The sequence below is a fragment of the Elephantulus edwardii genome, unplaced genomic scaffold, assembly GCF_000299155.1.
Source record: "Elephantulus edwardii isolate Elephantulus edwardi_28Jun2011 unplaced genomic scaffold, EleEdw1.0 scaffold00077, whole genome shotgun sequence".
Classification (NCBI taxonomy): Eukaryota; Metazoa; Chordata; class Mammalia; order Macroscelidea; family Macroscelididae; genus Elephantulus; species Elephantulus edwardii.
In genome coordinates this window covers 14,444,841-14,470,793 of record NW_006399827.1, presented here as the reverse complement: position 1 = coordinate 14,470,793, position 25,953 = coordinate 14,444,841, and the positions used below count along the sequence as shown (strand labels likewise).

The 25,953-nt window shown below is 41.6% G+C and overlaps 1 protein-coding gene across 1 annotated transcript in view; it reads right to left on the bottom strand.

The window, feature by feature from the left end:
- LOC102846807 (leucine-rich repeat-containing protein 37A2-like) overlaps window positions 1-23,904 on the bottom strand; it is a 67,898-nt gene extending 43,994 nt beyond the window's left edge. Inside the window, exons 1-6 of the mRNA XM_006889481.1 lie at window positions 23,006-23,904; window positions 20,211-22,697; window positions 16,100-16,171; window positions 12,093-12,164; window positions 2,264-2,335; window positions 1,415-1,495 (exon numbers count right to left, since the gene is read on the bottom strand). Of these exons, the coding sequence (XP_006889543.1) occupies window positions 1,415-1,495; window positions 2,264-2,335; window positions 12,093-12,164; window positions 16,100-16,171; window positions 20,211-22,697; window positions 23,006-23,904 (3,683 nt within the window). The remainder of the gene's footprint in view (window positions 1-1,414; window positions 1,496-2,263; window positions 2,336-12,092; window positions 12,165-16,099; window positions 16,172-20,210; window positions 22,698-23,005) is intronic.
- Between the last annotated feature and the right edge of the window lie 2,049 nt (window positions 23,905-25,953).

Sequence of the window (25,953 nt, the reverse complement as noted above, 5' to 3'; positions counted from 1 at the left end):
ACATTTCTGTCAACTGCTTTGTCTCAGCATGGCTGGTAATGGTCAAAGTGTTCGCTGCCAGAGATGCCTGAACTTTAGGATTATTAAAGTGGATCACCGTTCCTTGATTTGTAAACATATTCACCTCTTCAATACCAGAGATATTGTTTACCCCTAATTTCTTTAAGGAGAACTGAAGTTTTTTGTCATCTTCTGTAGCTGTTCTATGAACCACCACCTTCTTTCTGCATGCAGTTCCTTTTCCACCAACGCGCACTTGTGCCTGCAGTTTGGCAAGTTTCTCCTGATTCATGATCGTTTGCATCTTGTCAGAGAGGAAATGGGGCTGTGCGGGGGACTAGGGCTGGCACTCAGGGGGTCTTTTGGCAGACCAGCTGAGATACGCTGCACACGAGGGAATGCAAGCTCTTTATTAGAATTCTTAACAGTAGTAATAAGACAAGAGAAGGAAATAAGAGTTATCCAAATTGACTAAGAGGAGGTAAAATTATCTCTCAATCCAGAGGATATAATAGTATACTTAGAAAACCCTAAAGATTCAGCAAGAAAACTACTGAACATAGATAACCAATTCAGCAAAGTGACAGGATACAAGATCAACATACAAAAATCAATTGGATTTCTCTATAGTGACAAAGAGAATATAAAACAGGAGCTAAGAAAAACCGATATTTATCACAATAGCTAAATCACAAGACTAAATACTTGGGAGTAAATCTAACTAGAAACACAAAAGACTTATTCAGAGAAAATTACAAAACATTGCTACAAGAAACAAAAAGAGATCTAGAGAAATGGAAGAAAATCCCTTGCTTATGGATGTGCTATTGTTGTGCTTTCAAGTTGAGCACAACTCATAGCAACCCTCTATGAACAAAAGGCCTGAAGTCTTTCTGTAACTATCGACATTTATCAAAGTTCATAGAGAAGATCTTTCTGACAGGATTTTATGATTGGGCATTATGTGTTTGACAACAATCTGTAATGAGAGATTTATTGCAATGTGGACTGGGGAGGAAGGAAAATGTGCAACAATGAATGAATTAATGAACACTATAAACTTTCATTTAAATCACAATAAATGTTTTTTTAAAAAAGAAAAAGAAAATTCAAACATTGAATCCTAGTGACCATCCTAGCAGCTTACCAGGATTCCCTTGACAATGTTAATTTGCACATTACTTGGTTGGTGACTTGTACTGCCCATGACAGGAATCAGTACTAGAGACAGCAGAGCGCGTCACACAGGGGTTAGAGAAGGCTCTCGGTCTCTGTACTATAGTTTGCTCAGTTGGCTAAACGCATCTTAATATACAAATTTCAGAATTTGTGTCTTATACTTATCTAACATTATATATTTGTTTACTCACATAAACATTTTTTGCCCCAGCTCTCCACCACCTATTCTACTTACAACTTGTTTAAAAAATGCATTCCATGCCAGGCCTGAAACATTCCAAAGGTGACTTCGGTAATTAAGTTACATCCGAGATTTCTAAAAAATCAAAATAGAAAAGATAAGATATTCTTTTAGAGCACCATGTTTTGACAATGATCATAATTTGCTATGATACAAAATAATTTCAGTACTCGTTACCTGCACAATAAGGAAATCTCATGAAAGATACTTGCTTCTCATTTAGACTCTTACTTATACATGTGGTGTATGCAGTGTATGCAGTATAAAACAGTAAAGAAATGCTTGAACTGAGTAATCTTCATTCTAGAAGAAGGTTTCTCAAGCACAGCACTGTTGTCATTTGGGGCTGCGTAAATTTTGGTTCCCCTGATCATAAAGACACCGCAAGGCTGGGCAACACTCTGTTCTGTTGTACATGTACATGAGGTCACATGAATCACAGCCAACTCAACAGGAACTAATAATAACAACACATTTGTTGTTCACATTTGTTGTTTGTTGTGAGGACTATTTTGTGCATTACAGGATGCTCTGGAAAATCCTTGGCATCTTCCACTAAGAAGCCAATAGCACACTCACAATTATAATAATAAACAGTGTCCCCAGATGTTGCAGAATGTCCGTTTGGTTCAAAACTATCCTGGTTGAGAACCACTGCTCTACCACTCTTAACTGCCCAACACTTCTCACTCCAATCATTCCCAGAGATACAAAGGCTTTCTACATATCTTTAGAATCTTCCCATTGATATGAGCTTAACATTTCAAAATAACAAAAAGATTTGCAATTTGAGTTTTAATAAAATTTATAAATATAATTAATTTGTAATTGCTTGTAACTTACACATACTGCAAAAAAGGCAATGCTTCAAATGTACCCCTTTCGATATACTGTATTTTATTGCAGGACAAATCTCTGTGAAAAGTAAAGGAAGATATTGCCCCAGTTAGCTATTAGATATCAAATTGGTAGGAATAAATGGTAGTGTTCATAATAATATTGAATAAGTGTTTGGCTAACTTCTAAAACGTAATTATTGTCTAAACTTTCCAAGGTCCCTATCCAGCCCTCACTTCTCTTAAGAGTTTCACCTTCATACAATAAACCACTATGAATCTTGATAGATTTTAGAGGCACTTTCTTTGGAATAGGAAAATTTATTAGAAAACCTTTTTTTTAATTAAATTTTACTCATCTTAATGAACATTTACAGAGATTTGGGGTTTTCATTCATTCATTGTTACACTATTTTCTCTACCCTCCTCCCCAGTTCATTCTTCTTTTTTTCCCCCCTTGAAAGTCTGTTTTAATTGTCCAATTGCCACAGTGCTTGTTAAAGCCAGTTCTGATTAATCTCCTTTGTCAGTGTGTCCTTTGCCATTCCCTATCACTCCTCCTTGAGAGAGACTTCATCCTGATTCATAGGGAAAAGGGGATGGCGTATTCTCTTAGCTACTTCCTGTTGGAAAGGGACGCTGTGGGTTTCAGGGTGAAGATCTTCTCTCACTTCTCTAAAGGGCCCCTTTGACAATAGGAAACACATAGACTATTATGGAGATTGATTTTGGAATTTAGATGCACTGTTATCAATTGTGCTTAGCCGTGCATGTTAGAAAACCTTTTGTAGTTGCATCAAAACCTAGATACAGTGAGTTTGAAGTTGTTTTTACTCAGTAGAACTATAATTTATAACACTGAAAGGAATAGTCTCACATTTGTACACCTTTCTTATTGAGTTCTTTTCTTGGCCAACTCAATACAAGAAAAAGCAAAAGATATTCTGTGACATAATTTGAAAGGAAGTCATTCTTCTAATAAATATAAAACTATGAACTAATTGAAGATAATACATGTATCATATTAATAGAAATTCAAGTCTGTCGAAGTTCTAGGAATACATCTGGAGCAGTTTTCAGTGATTGCACAGAAGAAAAATAAAACTGGATTTTTCTTTAAAAACACCAATTCCTTGACTACAGTAAACCCTGTGTTCCCAAGTACCCCACAACAGTCGTTTCCTTTTCACCTGGTTGAGTTTGTCTTCTGCATGGTGATTTCAGTGTTGTTTTCCCCTTTCTAATCTTTACTGCACAATCACCTTGGGCAGATTCACTCTTCAACAGTGATTTTCAAATCAGTATTGCCTGAGAATTTACTGAAGATGCAAATTTTTAGGCTTACTCTTGACCAAGGGAGCACTGTGCTCCAATCCCAAAGGCATGCAGTTCAAAAACACCAGCTGCTCCGCAGAAGGATTGGCAATCTCCTCCTGTGACAGTCACTGCCTCTGAAAACCCACCTAAGAGTCAGCTCTGGATCAGTTGTGACTCAACGGTACACAGTAACAGCAGCTCTAGATCTACTGAACTAGGACATATGGGGAGGAAGCCCAGAACTGTGCTTTAGCAAGCCCTGATTCTGATGCAGAAGAAAGTTTGAAAGCTACTTGTCTTAGAGCATTGCTATGATAACATGGTTTCACCAAGATAGCACCTTAGTTTCGCATTCAAAGTCCATGAGATCTGGCTTCAATCTACTTCTCCTACTGTACCCAAAGGTACTCATGGCATTTTTCAAACCCACCTTCCACTGCCTGTGTTTGCCTTTACCCTCCTTTTGCAAGCTTGGATTTTTCTTCCCAAGTTGGCTGAGTGAATATATCAAATGGCTCTTTAAAATTCTGTCCAAATGGCATTATTAACTTCTGTCCTCATCCAAATGGAAGTTTTTGCTCTGTCCTCTAGAACCACTTTATATCTCTGTGTTCATATTTATTTCTTCTTTCCAATATAGTTCTTTTTATATCCATTTCCTCTGAGCATAAATTCCTTGAAAGCATAGATTATTTCTTATGCATTTGCATTGCCTATGATAATTAACAGTACAGTAAGTTTGCAGAAGATCAAAGACTATAACCTTCTAAGTGGATTGCATCTCAACATCAAGAAGATAAAAATCCTAATCACTAAACCATAAGGCAACATGATAGATGGAGAAAGACTGAAATTGTCAATGATTTCATGTTACTTGGATCCACAATACCCTTAGTACCAGCAACCAGCAGTCAAGAGATCAGGAGACCTGGTTAAACATTGTGCAAGTCTGCTATAAAAACCTCTCCAAATTACTGAGGAGCAATGATGTTAGTTTGAAGACTAAGGTGTGCCAGATTCAAACCATGGACTTTTCCATCCCCGTGCTATACATCTGAGAGCTAGAGAGTGAATAAGAATGAAAGAAAAATTGATGACTTTGAGCTATAGTGTTAACAGAGTACTGAATATTCCACAGATGTTAAAATAACAAACAGATATGTCTTGGAGAAAGTGTAGCCAGAATGCTTCTTGGAGGCAAAGATAACAAAGCTTCATCTCACATACTTTGGGTATGTTTCTAGGAGAGGCTAGTCCTTGAAGAGGTATGTTGTGTTTGAAAAAGTGGAGAAGACACTCAGTGAAAGAGATTAAGATGGTGCCTGCAGCAATGCGCTCAAGTGTGTCAGAGGTGATGAGGATGGCAGGAAATAGGACAGGCAGGGTTCACATCTCTTGTTCACAGTGTCAACAGCACCTAACAACAGCCACAATGTGATGATTAAAGTTGCTCTGGTGGACTAGTAAGCAAAGAGTTGCACTGCAAATGCAAAGCTGATGTCTTTCTGGTGGCAGCTCCAGAGAAGAAAGACAGCAGTCTCTTGCACCATGATTTGTAGCCTCTGAAAACCCAATAGAAGGTCAGCTATGAGTTGGTTCCAACTCCAGGCCAATGAGTTGAGTTTGATGGTGATTAAAACTGACAGATGAACATAAAGCAAATTATTTACTAAAGGAATGAATAGCTAAGGAGTGAGAAAAGATTTTTTTTTTAAAAAAATGTCTTTTTACTACTTCATGATTTTTCTGTGCTTCTGCAGCACTTCCTGGATTAATACTTTCTGTATTATAGTCTGTGCTATGTATTTGTTACCCTGTCATATCATGGGTTCATGGAAGAGTAGGCACCTTGTCATATACTTTGTTTTGCAACTCTCAGCACAGTGGTTGTTGTACTGTTTTAAAATTTATTTTTTAAATTTTTATTTTATTACTTTTGGTGTGTGTACCATCATATCAGATCTGACTGGTACAGGAAGAGATTGCCCCTCCTTTTCCAGCAGAGCATCTGGTGGATTCAAACTGCATATGTCTGGGATTGCAGTGCAGCTTCTTGCCATTAGGCCAACAGAGCTCCCCTGGTGTACTGTTTTAAAATTTTTAATGGATTGGTTTTCTTTTAAGTGAATGGGAAGATATATTAATAACAAATTACTGGTTTACAGAGTATTACAAGTTTATGTAATGAAAAGCCTGTTCTGTTTTTGTTGCTGGCTGGCGAGAGAGAGCCAACTCATAGCTGACCCTCTAGTGGCTTTTTAGAAGCATTCAATCACATGAGCAGCTGGTAGATTTGAACTAGGTGCTTTTTTGATTGCAGCACAGCTTCTTACCATGAGGCCTCCAAAGCCATCTCATGGAGTAATTATGGCAGTTGTTTTTCTCCTAATCATTATTTGTACAGTTTGGGTACCTACATGCCAGAGATGCAAGAGCAGATTAATACAAAATTGGTTATTTCTCTAAGACATAAAAGGTTTGATAATTTCAAGAACTATTTTTATCTATCAGTTGCAAGCATCCACTAACCATTGGAATGTGGAGTCTATGAAGCATGACTGTGGGGAAAATCAGACAATGTAAAAAAATGAAATGGAATGCATAAAGATTGACATTAGCAAGCTGAGATGCATTAGCATTGGCCACTTTGAATCAGACAACCCTATGATTTCCTATTCTAGGAATGAAGAACTGAGGAAGGATGGGGTTGCAGTCATAGTTAAAAAGACCATTTCAAAATCTACCCAAAAGTACAATGCTGTGAATGACAGGATACTATGCATGAGCCTACAAGGAAGACCTTTTAATACTACTTATTATTCAAATATATACACCAAAAGCACAAGCCAGAGAGGAGGAAATTGAGAATTTCTACCAAGTTTTGTTGTCTGAAATTGACCACACAAGCAACCAAGATGCATTAATAATAATCGGTGACTGGGTTGCAAAAACTGGAAACAGGGAAGAAGGAATGGCAGTTGGAAACTACAGACTTGCTGACAGAAATGAGGCTGAAGTCTGAATGATTGAATTTTGTACATTCAATGATTTATTCATTGCAGTTAAAAAGCCATAAATGGTGACTATACATATGGACCTTACAGATGGACTGCATAGAAATCAAATTTACTATAACTGTGGAAAGAATCTTTGGTGATGTTTTATATCAGCAATTCAAACCAGGGCAGGTGTTGATTTTGGAACAGACCATCTGTTACTCCGTTACTCCAGTACAAATTTAAACTGATGCTGAAGGAGATTAAAACAAATCCACAAGAACAAAATTACTACCTTGTGTCTATCCTACCTGAATTTAAAATGAGGCACTGAACACTAATGATTGAAGGCTACATGAGCTGTGGGGATGACATCAAGAATATCATCCATGAAGAGATTAAAAGGTCATTACATAGACAGAGGAGAAAGAAATGCAAACACAATGTCAGGAGAGACTCTAAAACTTGCACTAGAGCATCAATAAATCAAAGCAAACAGAAGAGATGCATAAGTGAAAGAGATGAACATAAGATTTCAAAGGGCAGCTTGAAAATACAAAACATAAACATAATATTAGAACAGAATTTGCAGAGATCTGGAGTTAGAGAATTAAAAGAGAAGAACTGGCTTGGTATTTATCAAGCTAAGAGAACTGAAAAACAAATCCAAACCTCATTACAATACTGAGAGATTCTATGGGCAAAATTCTTGAATGATCCAGGAAGCACTAAAAGAGCAAATCCACAGTCAGTGTGCCAAAGTGAAGTGGTTGACACTGAAAGGTTTCAGGAAATAGCAGATGGCCAAGCTCCAGTAGTTATGAAGGAAGACGTGCAAGCTACACTGAAGGCATTGGCAAAAAACAAGGCCCCAGGAATCAATGGAACATCAGTTGACATCTTTCAACTAACAAATGAAGCACTGGATATGCTCACTCCTCTATGGCAAGACATTTGGAAGATAGCTACCTGGTCAACTGACTGCAAGAGATTTGCAAAAAACATAGAATTCCAGAAGAATGTGTTGTGTTTAACTGACTATGAAAATACATTTGGAGTGTGAGTCATAACAAACTATGGTTAACATTGAGAAAAATGGGAATCCCAGACATTTAATCATGCTCAAATGAAACTTATGCCTAGACCAAGAAGCTGTTGTCTGAACAAAGCAAGGGAACTCTGCATGGCTTAAAATCAAGAAAGGCGTGCATCAGGAGGGTATCCTTTGTCCAACCTTTCAGCTGTATGACAAACAAATAATTTGAGAAGCTGGGCTCTATGAAGAAAAATGTGGCATCAGATGTGTCAACAACCTGCATTATGCAGATGACTTAATTTTGTTTGCTGAAAGTGAGGAGGACTTGACGCTCTTCTTACAAAAGATGAGAGTAGGTGTATCAGAGACAATAAGATTGGCACAGGATAGAGCAGTGTTTAGGGCTGTTGTACATAGGGTCGCTATGAGTCACAGGCAACTTGATGGCACATAACAACATCTCAACATAAAGAAGACAAAAATCCTCACCACTGGGCTAAAAAGGAACATCAGGAAGATGTAGATTGAAACTGTCAACCTCATCTTACTTGAATCCTAAGTCAACACCATTAGCACCAGCTAATGTAATCAAAAGATCTGTGTTGTTGTTTTCTGCCCAGTCAGAACTGACCCATAGCTGGCCCTCAGGTGGGTTTTCAGAGGCAGTTAATTGCATAGGAGGAGATTGCCAATCCTTCTCCCACAGAGCAGCTGGTGCCGTCGAACCCTGTGCCTTCAGGATTACAGTGCAGCTTCTTGCCACTAGGTTACCAGAGCATTGAAAAAGTCTACTGGCACAGACATCGGCAAACTACTGAGGAGCAATCATGTCAGTTTAAAGACTAAGGTATGCCTGATTCAGGCCATTGTCTTTTTAAACACTTTCTGTGCATCTGAGAGCCGGAAAGTTACAAAAGATGACAGAAGAAGAACTGATGTCTTCTAGTTGTAGTTTTGAAAAAGAGGACTGAATATCCCATGGACTGAAAAAGAACAAAGAGATAGGTTTTGGAAAAGGTGCAGTCAGGGTGCTTCTTAGAGGCAGGATTGGTGATGCTTAATCTCTTTTATTTAGTCATGTTAGTACAAAGGGGGTATTCTTTGAAAACAACAAACTAGGAAAGGTGAAAGGTCAGAAAAGGAAGAGAAGACCCTCAATGAGATAGAGTCACACAATGACTACAGCAATGGGTTCAAGTATGTCAGAGATAATGAGGATGGAACAGGATAGGATGGGGTTCAAATCTGTTGTTCAAAGAGTTATTGAGTCCTACTCAATGGCACATAACAACTACTTCCCTTAAGCCTTCAACACTTAGAAGAGTAACACTTTGCTAAAAAGCATCATGCATAATTTAACGAGGATTAACAATGCACATAGCCCTAGACTTCATGGGTAGAGGATAAAAATCAAGGTTTTTCTTCTGTGTGAAGAAACTGTGAGCAGACAGCTGATAGGAAGACCGATTAAGGCAGATGACAGCAGGAACAAGAAGAGAAACAACACTCGGCATAAATCACTATGACCTAGAAGACTGAGGATAGTAAGTAAGAAACTATGAAAATCCAACTAGCAATAGTTTTGAGAGATGACGCGAAGGTGGGTTAGCCAGCAGGAGAGCTTACAGAGAAACATAACTCTTAATACAAAATAATATATTCCGAGGTTATCTAACAGTTTCCAAGGCAGAAAAAGTCAGATATTGGTTATGAGCAAAATAATTGCTCAGATGAAAGCCTGCAGCAGGATAGCTATAAGTGAAATATAACCTCAAAGAAACTTCACTAGTTCTCTTTCCCATCAAGATGATATTATGTAACAATTTATTATATATGAGGAATGCAACATTGCTCTTTTGCTTTACATACAAAAACTTCTACAAGCAGCAGCAAACCCATGCAATCAGTGGGTATTAATGACATTTCCATAGAGTAAAAATCTATTGAATACTACATTATAAAAAAATTAACTGAAAAACTAACTGAAATTAACTGAAAAAAAACGGATTTTGGTGGGAGATCTGCGAGGACAGTGGAGGGAATGCCAGGCCAGGACTTGTGACTCAGCCACCCCAACCCCCTCTACCTTCAAATTGTATAGACTACAACTCCCAGAGACTACAGCTCCCAGAGGTACAGACTACAACTCCCAGAGTTCTGTGGGGAAACACCATCTTTTAAAATAGACTTTGGTGGGAGATCTGCGAGGACAGTGAAGGGAGTGCAGGGCCACCTGCAGGTTTGGGTTTCCTTGGAAAGACAGAGAAGATGATCACCTATACAACTGATTGTTGAAAGTCACTGTGAGTTGTCTACTTGATGACACTTAACAGTGTACAAAAGGACCAATATCCTAAATGCACCACATATTTTGATCTGTTTAAAGCTTCTGCAAAAAGCTATTTAGACCTGGGGGAAGCCTGTTCACAATTCTCAGGTTCCCTTTGCCATTTATAAAGGGGGAGGGCAATGACACCTACTTCAAATTCTAGTATGACCACTTATGGGGGGGGGGAGGTAAAGTGATGGTACTGGAATTAGAGATGCTGTCCCTGACAACACAGTCCTAAGTCAGGAGAGGGGACCAGATTGGGGTGGGGGCAATTACAGGGGGAGTGTACCAGCCAGCCCATGGGGGGTGTTGCCTTGCCCAGGGCGGGTTGTCCTTGGCCCCGGCTCGGGGCGAGCCATCATGGCCCCCTGCCCAGGGCGGGCTAACCTCGGCCCTCGGCTCAGGGCAAGCCATCATGGCCCCCTGCCCGGGGCGGGCTGTCCTTGGGCCTTGGCTCGGGGTGAGCCGTCATGGCACTCAGGGTGAGCTCCCCAGTCCCCATATTATCCCATCTGACCCCTGGGTAGGAAAAAAAAATGCCTAGGGTATCCAGAGAATTTTTTTCTAGGCTACTTTCTGCCACCCTCTCCCCTAGTAAACCTGAAAGCAACACCCCCCCCCCAAAAAAAAAGAGGGCTGACTTGAACACAGGCCATAGATGTGGCCTGGGCTCCCAGCAAGATTATGTCTATAGGAAACACCAGGGAGACACACTCCTTAGAATAACTAGCAAGTCCACCACCAGTAAGGAGATTGACAGAGAGCATGTACCCAAAATAAAGTCTTGAAGGCAAGAACTCGTAGGATAGGAGGATTAATGGAAATTAGAATTACAGGGAGGAAATAGGAAAAATGTGATTGCCTTATGGATATTGTACTAAATGTTATAAAACAAAACATGTGAATGATTGAAGAAAAACCAACATATTCTGTAAACCTATGTGTAAATAACAATAAAAAAATTAAATAAAAAAATTAAAAACAGTCAAGCCTTTATAAAGGCAAAAGATTTGCTATATCATCTCTTAATGTGCATAGATACTGTGGATCTACTGTTGGGAAGATTTTCTTTTGCATTTAACAAAGGCAGAGATTGTGAGGATGGCACAGACTGGGCCAGTTTAATTCTGTTGTAGGTAGGATTATGAACATTTAGCAATGGGTTGGCTATTTCTGATATATTTAAATAGTATAAACATTTCTGGCTTTACTATTTATGCATAGTTTTAAATATTTAGTTGTTATGTGGCAAAAATATTCTTGTACTAAAACCCTTAACACCAGGCTCTTTTCTTTCTTTATGATAATGTTTAAACAGTCCATCTGTAGAATTAAATATTTAAGTGCTAACTTATTTATCAAAACATTTTCATTTAATGGTATTCAAATTAAAACCATTCTAAATTTTCTGTCCTTTAGAACAATAACCAGTTGTTAACTTTAATTCCAACCTCACATATTTCAGGCATGTTGGTAGGAGGGGGCTATTCCTCAGAGAGGGACATGATAGGTGGAAAAGTGGAGGGTCACTGAGTGAGAAGAAGACCCTCAACTAGGTGGATTGACAAAGTGGCTGCAGCAGTGTGCTCTAGTGTGTCAGGAAGAGTGAAGATGGCACAGGATAGGACCAGGTTCAGATCTGCTGCTCATAGAGTTGCTATGAGTTGCACTTGACTCAACAGCACCTAACAACAACTTTCATTCCTATTTTGTTAATAAACCAACTTCTTCAACAGTTTTCTATAGAGTACATAGTAAATATTTTAGGCTTTGCCAGCCACAGACAGCTTCTGCTGCATATTCTTCTTTTACAACACTTCAAACTGCAAAAATTATTCTCAGTGCATAAATGCTATAAAAACACACTATGTACTATAGAAGAAATAAAAACAAAGAGTATATAGACAGTTATAAAGTTTCTATGAAATTCAGGCCCTATTATCACTGCTCTTATCTGGTCTATTTGTATCTTGTCTCTTTATTTACATTTGGAAATGCGTAGGGATAAGCCAAGCCTATCCTTAGAGATAAGACATGACTCCACAGAGTTATGTAATTTTATTTTTTGAAAAATTTGCCTATTACCTAATTCAAGGGCTTCATTCATTTTATATACAACCAAAAGATCAAACACAAATATAATTAACTAACTTACAAATATTGAAGAGAGAGAAGTCCTTCAAATGAATCCTTCCGCAATTCAGTCAGGGAATTGTCCCTGAGAATTCTGGAAAATTAAAAATGTATTTTTGGATCAAAGTGCAAACTAAATAAAACTGTTTGCTCTATCGTACTACTAGGCATGAAAAGAACTTCCGGAATGGTGCCACTTGGATAGTCTGTTTTGTATTTAATTAAGGGATGGTGGCTTCTCTGCTTTCATCCAAAACTTTCTTCTCATGTCCACCCCATCCCACAAAGCCCTATTCACTCTCCCACCAAACACTTTATTCCACACTTACTCTCAGGATCACAGAGGCCGTGTTAGAACACAATTCTGTCTGGTCCAGAACTAACATTTCATTTCCCCTTTTCTTTTCCCACAGTTCACTGTGGAAGTCTCCCGTGGAACTACCTCAGGACTGCAAGTGAATGTATTTGACACTTTCCCTGATTCGGCACATTTTTCTTTTGAGAACTAAAATGTGCAGAAAGCATAAATGTTCAGTTCAATATTCATAAAACAAACACGTTGTAGCACCATTCAAGTCAAGAATGAAAAAAGGCAGCATCCTAGAAGCCTTTCTTTTGACTTTTTTTTACTACTATCCCAAATATCCTGAGTTTCCTTGATGGTTAAACCTGTTCTACGTCAATCATAAACAACATGATTTAATATTACTTCTCTTAACTTCAAAAAAAATCATATTGCATATACCATTTTCTATTTATTTCTTTCACTCAATAATACGTTCATAAAAATCATAATGTGATCGGGTATTATGGTTATGACAAGAGTCCAGAATGAAGGTTGCATAGTGTAGTGGACCTCGGGTGGGGGAGAATTGTATACCAATGAATTTTTCTTTTACTTTTCAAAGAGAAAAGTGAAGTAGGGGGAAAGGGTGGGGGGCAGGGAGAAAAATGCAACAATGAATGAATGAAAATCCAAACTCTTTGTGAATGTTCCTTAAAATTAAATAAAATTTTTAAAAATCATAATGTGGTTGCATGTAGCTGAGTGGTGCATAGTGCTGCAAGGCCAATAAGGGTTAGGGTTAGGGTTAGGGTTAGGGTTAGGTGACTGCCTTCTGTGTTGTGACCAAGCACTTCTACATGTTTTAGATCCCCCAGAGATGACTGGAAAGACATTCAGGCAGATATAGGATCAGTGCAGAAATTGTGGGCCTAGCATTTTGTTGTGGTTAGGTGGCCTTCGAGCAGAGTACGACTCATAGAGTGAGGAGGACCAGACACCATAATTGGAAGCCCAGCTCACATGCAAGTGGTCTTCGGGGTTATTGAGAGTTCAGCCTGCAAACAGGTAACTCTCTGGTTTAATAATTAAAGAGAAACCTTTGTCCTTCATCCTGCAATGGGCTGGGAACTTGGGGGTCTCTCTTCCTATAAATCATATATCTTAAGTCGTTTCGGTCTCCTAACCCCTTTCATGTGAAAAGCATCATTTAGCATAAGGAACTCTTTTATGATTCTATGAAAACTGAGGTATGAGATCATTGTTGATTATGATTCTATGGAAACCCTGAAAAATTGAGATCATGGCTTAGACCCCTATATATTCTAATAAACCCAGACCAGCAAGGCTGCCGTATCTTGTTCCGTTGTGTGAGTGTGTTTTTCTTTGCAGCAGTCCTGTCTTGTCTTGTTTGTCTCTTTATGTTCATTTCTTCCAGACATTGTGTAAAGGTTTGCGGTTTGCAACATAGACTCCCTGTGAAAAACACAACTGAACCCTGTGCTGTCCTGTGCCATCCTCCTAATTCCTAACATACTCCCCATTTTTCCAGTCACTGTATCAGACCATCTCATTGAGGGTTTTCCTCTCTTTTACTGACACTCCACCTTTCCAAGCATGAGGTTTCTCTCCAAAGAACAGTCCCTCCTAACAACATGTTCAAGGAGTGTGAAACAAAGCTTTGTCATTTTTGCCTCCAAGGAGCACCCTGGTTGTCCTTTCTCCAAGACCTATCTATTTGTTCTTTTGGCAGTCCATAAGATATTCAGTACTCTTCTCCAACACTATAGCTCAAAGGCACCAATTCCTCTGCCATCCTTTGTTATTGTCCAACCCTCAAAGGCCCGGCAAGTGATGGAAAAGACCATGGTCTGAATCAAATGCACTTACGCTTCAATCTGCCATCATTACTTCTCAGTAATTTGGAGAAGTCCCTGACAGCAGATTTGTGAAAGCGATATGTCTCCTGATCTCCTGACTGCTGGTACCAAAGCTGTTGATTATCAGAGTTAACTCGTGGTTGCTGTGATGCTGAAGCCTGTGACAGTGATGTGCCAATCGTGGTAATGGGCACCCATGGTGGACAGTGTTGGCTGGAGCTTCCCGACTAAATCAAGCCTGGAAGCAGGAGCGGCATCCACTTCCAAAATGGCTTGCCTCTGGAAACTCTATGTACGAACAGTTCCCAGGCTGTTCGTTCATAGGGTCGCTATGAGTCACCTACGACTTGACGGCATTAAACAACAACAACAACAACATCCATGTATCACAATGTTGTCTACCTGTCCAGTCATATGAATTCTTGTTTCCTTGATGTAGGACTTGACTAATTGCTGGGAACTAGTGCCAAGGAGCACTGGAGGCCTATTGGCAATAAGTTGCACTGCAATCCTGAAGACACGTGATTCTACTACCCCCAGGTGCTCCAGCTGGGCAATCAGAAGGATAGGCAATCTCTTCCCAGTCAATTAAATGTCTCTGAAAACTGCCCTAAAGGTCAGTTATGGGTCAGTTCCAACTCCACAATATACAATGACAAGTGCCAGATCAAAGACTATGCCCGTTTTGGATTTCATCTCAACATCAAGAAAACCAAAATTCTTACCACTGGATCAACAGGCAGCATCATGATAGGTGATGAAACAATTGAATTTGTCAATGATCTCATCCTGCTATAATCCACAATCAACAGCCTTAGTACTGGCAGTCAAGAAATCTAAACCATGTGTTGCATTGGGAAACTATCCTGTCAAGCAACACTATAAAGTACTTAAGAGCAAAGATATCAGTTTAAAGACTAAGGTGTGTTTGATAAGCTGTGATCTTTTAGTTGCTTTCTGTGCATGTAGACATAGAACAATAAATAAGAAAGACTGAAGAAAAAAATATACATCTTTAAATTGTTTGTTGGCAAAGGATATTAAATATATCATGGACTAACAAATGCATAAACAAATCTGTTCTAGAGGAAGTGAGGCCAAAGTGCTTCTTAGAAGAAAAGATCTGTTTTCCAGTGACAACTGCTTGTTGTTTTGTTGTTGTTGTGTACTATAAAGTCATTATCAACCCAGAGGTTGTAAATCTCATGCGAAGAGAGTGCTCATCTGGCTGGATCAGAACCACGTGGCATCTAATTGGCTACACAGTTCCTTACCACTAGGGCACCAGAGCTCCCTTGTAATAACTAGCTGAGGTGATTTGATTATATGACACTTTACACAAACTCAGTGAGGTACATATTTAAAGTTCATTTAGATCATATGAAATTATGAAAAAATAGACTCCACGAATGGACTTTTAATAATTTCCTCATATTGACAAATAGACTCCACAAATGAATTTTAATAATAAGAGCTCTCTAACCATTTTTCCTGCAAGAGATAAACAGGAACAGAAAAGCACTGTCAACATACAGTTGTATGTGGAACCTCAAGGGTCCTCATGAACTGCCATGTGGACATGCACTCCCACTAGGTCAAGGCGGTGGCCGCTGCATACCTCAGATGTGTTATTTGTTAAAAACCCAAGTAAATAATCAATTGTGGCAACAAGTTTAAATTGGATCTTAAATATTTAAAAGCGAGGACATCAAATGAAATTTTTCAAATTACCAAAGGGTTGTAATCAATGTGGAGGGACATAGAAAATATCTTTTCCTCAGAGGTATTGACTTGAAAATCCTAGAACAATAAGCATCTTACAGTGTGGTTAGTTTTCCCTGTTCCTATTTGGAAAGGTTTACTCACAGTCTCTCAGTCCAGCGGTAGGCCTTCCAAACCTTCTTATCAATGTAAGAAATATCATTGCCTTGGAAGTTTCTGTGAAGAAACATGGTTCATATTTTTTTTAATATGCAGGATTAAGAATTAACCAAGTAAGTATAAAGAATCATGAGATGTTTATGGAGAATTTTCAAATGCAAAAAGTATCAGATTCCTAATTTCAGCATCTGTGAGCTGCCAAATAGTCCCAGTTAATGAAGACAGTCTGTGAGGGGCAGTGACACAAATGATGAGGTCATCCCCTCAGGACTTGAACTTCCTGTCTGTCCGATTCCTACTCTTATATCACTTTCAGCAAATATGAACAGAGAAAACAGATGCGAGGCAACAGCACAGTTTTAGACAAAGGTATCTACTGAAATCTTTCCAGGTGTAGAAGGGCAATCAGAAATTCAAGGTACTAATGAACCAGGCTGGAAAGGTATCACAAATTACTTAATGAAAAAATGCAAATATTTGAACAAAAAGATAAGTCACTTCATTAAAAAGAAAATACAGATCTGCATGTATATAAATTAAAGAGGGAGAGACTAGAAGGAGGATATATAGATTGCAGTGGTAACAGGAGTTACATGACCAGTGAGAAAAAGGAGGGTGAAAAGGGAAGGGTGGGACAAACTTTCCCATTTCATCCCAAATACTTCTGCAGGGCTTTTCTTAAAAGTCATACACTGTGGAGATGGATCCTCAAATGTCATGTGTTTCCAATATAATGTTACACCTTTGGAGTTCAGTGCCAGTCCCTAACTCTGAATAAGATTTTAATTATTTGACTGACACAATGGGCTCTATTATGTCAGGAAGTGTGAGGATGACACAGGATAGGACAGGATTCAGATCTGTCATTCATAGGATTACTATAGGTCATATTTAACCTGATAGCACATAACAACCTTTAACTCTGTCCCTTCCCTCAGCAACATCTTACCTATTCTGTTTATACCATCAAATAGCTGAAATTTGAAATGAAGTTAAAACACTCACTTTGCCTGCCCACACACCTAGCTGATATTTCTGCTCAATCACGTCTTCCAGTTGCAAGATGTCTAAATCTCATCCTTCCTCCTCAAACAGCTCTCCTTCCTGACCGTTGAGTTTCCGTCTGTGTGTTCTACCACCATCATTCTCCTGATCATCCAGGACACAGACTCTGGGGTCATGACTGGGTTTTCCTCATTCCTGCACACTCCTTCCCCAACTCTCTAGTCCGCCACCACATCCTGTCCTTTCTGTGCAGCGCTCCCAGGATTCCTCTGCTATTCCCATCCCAACTACTCTGCTTCAGCCCCTTTTCACTGTCATCCTCCTAGTTTTGCTAGAACTTTCTATTTGGTCTCCTCACATCAAGCTTTCCTCTTAGATGGCTTTACACATAGATTCTAAAAGAACACTCCTGTTTAAATCAGCTCTTGCTTGCTTGAAAATGTTCAATGTCTCTTCATATCTCATGATGTAACTTGGAAATCTCTCTTGCTGGAATTTAAGGTCTTTTTTTTTAAAAAAAGGGTTTTATTTATTTTATTAGTATTCGTGTGTGTGCGTGTACCATCAAATCAGATCTGACTGGTACAGGAGGAGATTGCCCCTCCTTCGTTGGCAGAGCATCCGGTAGATTCAAACTGTGCACCTCTGGGATTGCAGTGCAGCTTCTTGCCACTAGACTACCAGAGCTCACCTGAATTTAAGGTCTTTTACAACTTACTTTCTTTGTTCCCTAATGCAATTCCTGGAAGCCAGACTCATCTACTAAATCTTATTATTCCTACAGCCATGCCTTTGCCCAGGTGCTACTGTCCAGTCTTTATTTTAATTTAGCAACTTTGGGGGGACCTCTGGTGTCTTACTGCTAAGAATTGCTCTGCCAACCTAAGTGAATGTGGCTGGAATCCACCGGCAGGTGTGAGGGAGAAAGATGGGCAAACTGCTCCTGTGCCATTTGCTGCCTCTGAAAACCTAAAGAGTCAGCTATGAGTTGGTCTTGAATGTGTTGTTGTTGTTGTTATGTGCCGTCGAGTCGCTTGTGACTCATAGCGACCCTATGTACAACAGCCCTAAACTCTGCTCTGTCCTGTGCCAATCGCACTGTCTCTGACACTCCCATCCCGATTATCCCAGTCACTGAATCAATCCACCTCATAAAGGGCCTTCCCCTCCTGCGCCGTGTCCTTCTCCAAGGACCGGTCTCTCCTCACAACATATCCAAACTATGTTAGACGGAGCCTCAGAATCCTTGCCTCCAAGGAGCCACCCGTTTAACCCTTTCCAGGATGAATCTGTTTTCCTAGCAGTCCATGGTATTCTCAATACTCTTCTCCAGCACCACAGCTCAAAGGCATCAATTCTCCTTCTATCCTCCTTGGTCATTGTCCAACTCTCTGATGCATAACAAGTGATTGTGAAGACCATGGCCTGTATCAAACGCACCTTAGTCTCCAGAGAGACACCATTGCTCTTCAGTACTTTGGAGAGGTCCCTAACAGCAGACTTTCCCATGGCAATGCGCCTTTTGAATGTAGGGTACATAAAAAGATAACAACAACAACTCACTCTTGTAGAGAGCACTGATGGGCAAGTCCTTAACGAGCTGCATAGCTAATCCAAAGCCACACCTGTGAGATAGTTCAAATCTACCAGCAGCTCTGAGGGAGAAAGATGGGCAATCTCTTCCTGTGCAGTTTACCAGCGCAGAAGTTGCATGGAAGGTCAGCTATGGATCGGTTCCAACCTCAAGGCAATGAGTGAGAGACTCACCCTTTAGACTAAAATTTTATTTTTTTTTCTAGGTATCTTCCTCTGGTTTATGCCAGCTAGCCATAAGATTCTAGTGAACTACAATACACATACTCTGCACCTCTTTTAGAACATGATTATATATCACTTCCTTTTTCATGAATATTCCTTATTTTCCATCAGTGTTATGTTCCCAAGGTAATGCCTTACATGTTTGTAACTCCTACAGTGCCTAGCCCTGTTTGGCACATCTAACAGGTGCCATTCATAGAAAGCCACAGATAAAGATCTAACAAGATATAAAGGGCCTGGACATAATGAAAGATAAAATAATAATAGTTACCATTGACATATATGCCTTACGAACTTGTTTAAATCACCCAACAATCTATGTCATGGTGATAAAATGTGGAAAGTGTAGAAATGTGGAAATTGAATCACAGAGCTGAGTTCAAATCTAAGCAGTTTGACTCTAGAATCTCTCCTCTTAACCACTTTGTTTTATCATCTTCAGTGAGATGAGAAAGGACCATAATCCCGTAAAGATGATAGAATAAAATTGGCAATGGAGAAGTTAAGGCATGAAATTAAGATGCTTCAGGAAAATGAGCATGAACCACAGCCTCCATCAGCCTGAAACCAGAATAGGCAGATGGTGCCCAGCGACCACTTCTGACTGCTGTGACTGAGATCACAGTACAGGATCGTGAACTGAGCAGGAGAAAAATGTAGAACAAAATTATAAAAACGTTTGTAAGAAGACCAGCTTCTTCAGTCTGATAGAAATGATGGTCATTCTCAAGAATGGCCCTTAGACACTCTTCAAACCTGAGGCTGAAGTAATTTCAAACAACATACAGGCCTATAAAGTGAAAACACCATGAGGAATGTACTTCTCAGCACAATTAACCATGCAAGACCAAAAAGGCATCATTTATACTACAATGCAATTCAGAAGGCAGGAAGGGGCAGGAAAGATGGGCAAATGGGAATAGGGAAGCCAGGGAGAAAGTGTGAAGAGTATTGTTACACGGAAAGGACTGCAGCTGTTTGTTACAAAACTAAATAGGGATTGACTATTGAATGGGAAACGAATTTGTTCTGTAAACTTTATCTGAAACCACGGGGGGGGGGGCAGTAATAATAAGGGCAATACAAGCAAGAGACTAGAGAACTGGAGACAATAGTAAAGAGAAGAATAAGGATAAAGAAATATTGACAAATATAAGGTAAAAACAGAAGTTGTTCAATGTGGGTTGAAAAATGAGGAAGCCAGGAAGACCCCATGGAAAAGGGCCATTATGTCAGTAGAGAGTGGAGAACCAACAAGGAAAGGAATACTTACAAGACAGTGAAGGTGCCGTTGTACGTGTTGGGCTCTGGCACAGGCACTCTGCGGAGCTTCTTCTCTTTTGGAAGGCCAGTACAGGACAATGTGGCATTTTGGCAGACACAGAGCTCACATATGTCAGCATTACTTCTGTTCTTGGCACTCTGTGTTGGTGGCCCACTTGGAGACATGTGCTCCTTCTCTGGGATGAAATTTAAAGAATGCTGAGTCACTGGTGAAGCAAGAGCTTCCTCTGTTGATGCTGGGTGCTCAGTGATGGTAACTTCAGGACTCACAATTTTAACAGTCACTTGCTTGAGAGGAGATGCAGTCTCCTCTGGGGTTGCAGAAGTCTCAGTCTGTAAAGCTGTCATGTTGGTAAACTCTACATAAGAAGACTTAAGTGTGTTTTCCTTTGGAGGAAATGTGATTTTCTGCAGAGCAATGGAATGTTCAATCTTTGAGGTATATTGAGGAGCTGTAGTAAGTGGCAGGTCTGTAGGTCTAACATCAGTTACATTTGAATTCTGAGTTTGGTCCTGACTTGTAGAATGAACTGTCACCTCATTATTCACTGGTGACTGAGTTACAGCCTTCTCAGGTGGTTCTGTAGATGGAGTTTGTGGCTCTTGCTGAGTCTGAGAAGACTCAACAACCTCTGTTTTGGATCCCTGTGATAATTTAACTTTCAAGGTCTGAGGCTGAATGGTGATGTTGGACGGAACTGAAAGTTGAAGTTTATCTTGACTTGGAGTTGGAACTGAGGCTGGCTGTTGGGTTGTTAAAGATTCCACTACGATGGGGGGCTCTGAAGGCTGTACTACCTTATTAGGGGTCTTACTCAATTGCTGAGAAGTTCCTTGCTGGACTGGTAAAGTTTCAGTCTCCTGAAGTGAAGGCTCAGGAATCCGAGTTGGGACATGTTGAATTGGTGCAGAAGGCTTCACTTCCGTAGGGAGTTCTGGAAATGGGGCAAAAGCTATCTGCTGGACTGGAGGTGGTTCTACATGCTCAAAGAGCTCTTGATGTAGTTGCTTCTCTTGAACAAGAGAAGGCGTTATTACCATAGGAGTCTTTAGAAGTACATTTGGGACCTCTGGCTGCACTGAATATTGAGTATACAGAGGGTATTCCTGCAGTGGAGGAGGTTCAACCTCCGTAAGAGGCTCTAGAGGCTGAAATTGCACCTCTGGTTGGGCTGGATTAGCTTCTTTCTCTGTGGGAGGTTCTGGAGGCTGGGATGGGATCCCTTGCTCAGGTGGAGAAGAAGTCTCCACAGGGGCGGCCACAGGGGCTTCCACAGGAGCCTCCACAGGCCAAATTGGGTTCTCCTGCTGTGGCAGAGAAGGTTCAATCCCCTGGGGGGACTGTGGATTCTGCAATGGGAACTCCTGCTGAGCTACACTTTCTATCTCTCCAACAGGTTCAAATGACTGACTGGTGAGCCACTGCTGAGCTGGAGAAGGTTCAGCTTCTGGAGGAAGTTGCAATGGAACCCCTTGCTGAGTTTGGTAAGGTTCTACCTGCACAGAGGGCAGAAGAGACTGAACTGGGACCTCTTGCTGGGTTAGAGATGGTTCCGTTTCCTTGGGGGGCTGTGGAATACCAGATAAGACTTCCTGGTAAGTTGAAGGTTCTACCTGGCCCAGGTTGTCAGGAGGCAGAATTAGGACTCCTTGTTGACCTGGAGAAAGTTCAACCTTCTTAGCGGGTCCTGGAGGTGGAGATGAGGTCACTAATTTGGTTGTAGAAGATTCAACTTCATTCATGGGTTGTGAAGTTATTGTAATCACTAGTTCCAGAGGTTTAACTGTGGAAGTGAGAAGCACTGGGTGCTTAACTTCAGTTTGACCTGCAGGTGAACTTGAGGCCTCCTGCAAAGATGCAGGTGCTTCAACTTCCTCAGTGGATGTTGGAGGTTCTGTTGAGTTCTGGAGTAGAGAATGTTCGTTCTTTGAATCTGAAGACTGAGCTAGGGCCTCATGCATGACTGTAGGTTGCTTCCTGTCCTCCATGGACTCTGGAGGCTCTGGGGTGTACTCTTGTTGATCTGCTATAGGTTTAACTTCAATACCAAGAGGCTCTTGAAGCTGAGTAGCGTTCTGCTGGGTTGGAGGAACTAGGGCCTCGTGCTCAGCTGGAGAAGGTTTAACCTTTTGGGGAGGCTTGGCTGGCAGGGCTGGGGTTTCCTGTTGGAAACCTTCAGAGTGCTCTAGGGGGGAACCTGGAACCTCCTGCTGGGTGTGAGAAGGCTCAAGTATTTCAGGAGGCTTTGGAGATTCTTCCAGATCTGGAACAGGTTCCGTTTCTTTGGAGGGCTTCGGGAATTGTGGTGGAGCCTCTTCTTGAACCACGTAAGATTCAACTTCCTTATGGTGCTCTTGAAGGGGAGCAAGGGCCCCCTGCTTAACTGTAGGTTTAACTACCTTGGGAGACTCTGGTAACTGTGCTGGGGCCACTGACTCCTGAATTAAGGTAAACTCCACAGATGCTTGGTTGATTCTGACATTGTTAAATGCGGAATGAATAATTGGATTCTGCCGTGGAGTTTGCGTTGTGGATGCCCTCAATGGATGGAGACATTGCGCCTGGTCTGGGCAAAGTTTATTCTCCTGAGATGCCTCTGGAAGGTGAGATAGAGCCTCTTATTGGCTTGCAAATGGGTACATCTCCCTGGGGCTCTCATTCTCGGGTCTCTTACTGTCGGGTCGCTCACTCTCGGGACTCTCACTATCAGGTCGCTCACTTTCGGGACTCTCACCCACTCTCGGGGCGCTCACTCTCGGGTCACTCACTCTCGGGACTCTCACTCTCGGGACTCGCACTCACTCTCGGGGCGCTCACTCTCGGGGTACTCACTCTTGGGGAGCTCACTCTTCCAGCGCCCATTTTTCTTTCTCTTAATCTTGCCTCTTGCAGTCTTCGGGCGTTCTGGAGGCTGACCTGAGGGCTCCTGATGCATCGGATACAGCCTGATGGGAAGAGAGTGAGCCGCCTCCTCTGGAGGTTCAATATTTTCCTCAGGAGGCACTGGAGCCTCGTCTGTGGCCTCTAGCAGGTCCAAAGGCGCCTGCAGCATTTCATTTATTTGATCCTGTGGATCATAATTCTCAGGTTTTCCAATTGTCCCTGAGAGTTGCCGCTGAACTAGATTCAGTGGTGGGGCAATAAAGTCACCTGGTGTGGAACTTTGACTAGCGAGAGATAAAGGGATTCCCAATGACTGGGAGCCCTCAGCCCGAATCATCTTGGGTATGCCCACCTTTCTTGTCCGTCGAACAGGCCCTGGCACCAATTGTGTTGCCGGAATTCCAGAGACTCTCTGAGACCGGGCTAACTTCTGGACTCGTGCCAGGAACCCGGGGTTGTCAAAGGCCCCCGGCTCGGGCAGGGGCATCAGCCTTTGAGGCGAATGAAGAGCATCCACACTTTGCGCAGGGTCAGGAGGATGATGAGGGTCGGGAGGTTGTTCAGGGTCACCAGGTTGAACAGGGTCAGGAGGGTCACCAGGTTGTTCAGGGTCACCAGGTTGAGCAGGGTCAGGCGGTAGATCAGCAGAGCGCAGAGACATGGGTGCGTTCGCTTCCGGGGCACCAGGGGTCATGAGGTCCGGGTCGAACGCCAAGTCTTGAGGCGGTGCTGCCGGGAGGAGTAGCCATGAAGGCTGTGGGGTGAGGATCAGGAGGACACAAAGGGGCAGCGGGGACATGGAAGCGAAGGAGCAAAGCGAAGGTACAGAGGGTGAACACAGGTAGAAAGGGATGAAGGTACAAAGGGCTAACAGGCTGTGGTGCAGATTGTAGGTTCGGCGGAAGGGAATGAGGTGTGAGGGCAGCCGCGTGAGGTCTGGGTGCCCACCTCGGCAGCGGGGACCCCGCGCGCTGCGCCCCCCTTTTATGCAGGAGGTCGCCTTTGTGAGTCAGTAACTTTATGTCGCTCTGAGTGTGACTTTCCGGGAGGGCGGCGGGCTGGTTTTGGTCTGCTCCTGACTCACCAGGATGAACGTGACAGGGTGTCCATTCCCCGGCGAGGGGCCAGGACGTCACGCCCCCGCTCCACCCCACGGTCAGGGCCCTCCCCTCCCGCAGCCCTCAGAGCTTCGCCCGCTGGCAGCACAGGCAGGACCGCTGGGCCCTTTCTGGGAGCCAGAAGCTTCCTCCTCCTAAATTCCCCTCGGCCATGCTCCTTCCAACAAAAGTAACTGAATCACGAGAGCTATTTAGTGCGGCCAATGGGGCATAAACACGTTAAAAGTTATTTTACTCCAGAAGTGTTCTAAACTCACATACCCTCGTTGTTGATACTAGTTTATTAACTCATTTCTCTATTGGGCGAGGCACCACTAGTCGGGGAGACACAAGACTTTCTGCAGAAGGGGCTCTGGGAACTGGCAGTTTGGATTGAGAGAGGGTTTGAATGCAGCAGTTCACACTGGCGGCAGAACCCTGCCCCATCCCACCCTGACTCAACAGCCATTAATCTAGAAAAGCAGCTGCTCTGCTTTTCAGCGATCCGCTTCTGTGTACCTGGAATAGTAGCTGGCTTTTCAAAGAATTGTTTCTTGAAATGCCATAACAACCAACAGCTGTTTGTAACTACAGCCTTTTTTTCTAAATGCTGTTATTTTCTCGCACAACCTCTAGCTTGTGAGTTCTACTCTAGAGCAGGGCTTCACTAGGGCCCTAGTATACAGTTCTCTAGGGTCACCATGAGTCCAAATCCATGGCAGTGTGGAACACGTGGCTTAGCTACATGCTGTAGAAACACAGTCATGGTTTTAGAATGGAGTTGATCCTGAGGATGCTTCCACCACGACTGGCCTTTCCTTTAATCATCCTGTTGAAATCTGTAGCCCAGTGTTGACTTTTTTGCACAAAGAACATGCCAGGCATTATTGAAGATTCAGTCCTAACTATGAGAAGCCAAACTTTATACCAAATATTATATGAAAACCCTTGTTCAGGAATTGAAGGAATTACAGATTTATAAGTTAGGATTTCTCTTGTGACAGATCCTAGAAAATGAGCTGTTTGTTCCCTGCAAGACAGGAGACAGCAAGGGGCCCCCTACAGACAGAGTGTTACTTCCTGAGCTAGAGTTCACCCTGAGACATCAAGGTTAATAGTTAAGGGTAAACCAAATTCTTGCATTTGTGAACCCCTCTTTCCTGAGTCAAGCAGAAGGTTTTCAATAGAAAGAGCTTGGCTTCATTTGCATTGAATTCTCTTTGTGATTTACTTCCTGATAATTTTCAATAAAGACACAGAGTAGCTTGGCTTGGGGTCTTCAGTCAAGAACTGTGGGCCCCCTGTTTTATGCTCTCTGCTCTATCTCATTCCTGGCTGTTTGTCTCTTTATTAATAATTATAAGATTATTCTATTCTTTGGGACCCTCAGTCTGCAACAAGAGGATACTTTTAGAGATGTGAAGATAGAATCATGGAGCTGAGTTCAACTCTAAGTAGTTTGGTTCTAGAATGTCTCCTCTTAACCCCTTTTGTATCATCTTCAGTGAGATGGAAAAAGAACAGGATAGTGTAAAGAAGAGAGAACAAAAGTGAGAGGTAAGGGCATGAAATGAAGACACTTAAGAAAAATGGGGCATCATTTTCCATTTCCATCAGCCTGAAACCAGAATAAGCAGATGGTTCCCAGGTACCACCTCTGACTGCTGTGATTAAGATCACAATACAGGGTTGTTAACTGAGCAGAAGAAAAATGTAGAACAAGGTTGTAAAGAATTTTGTAAAAAGACTAG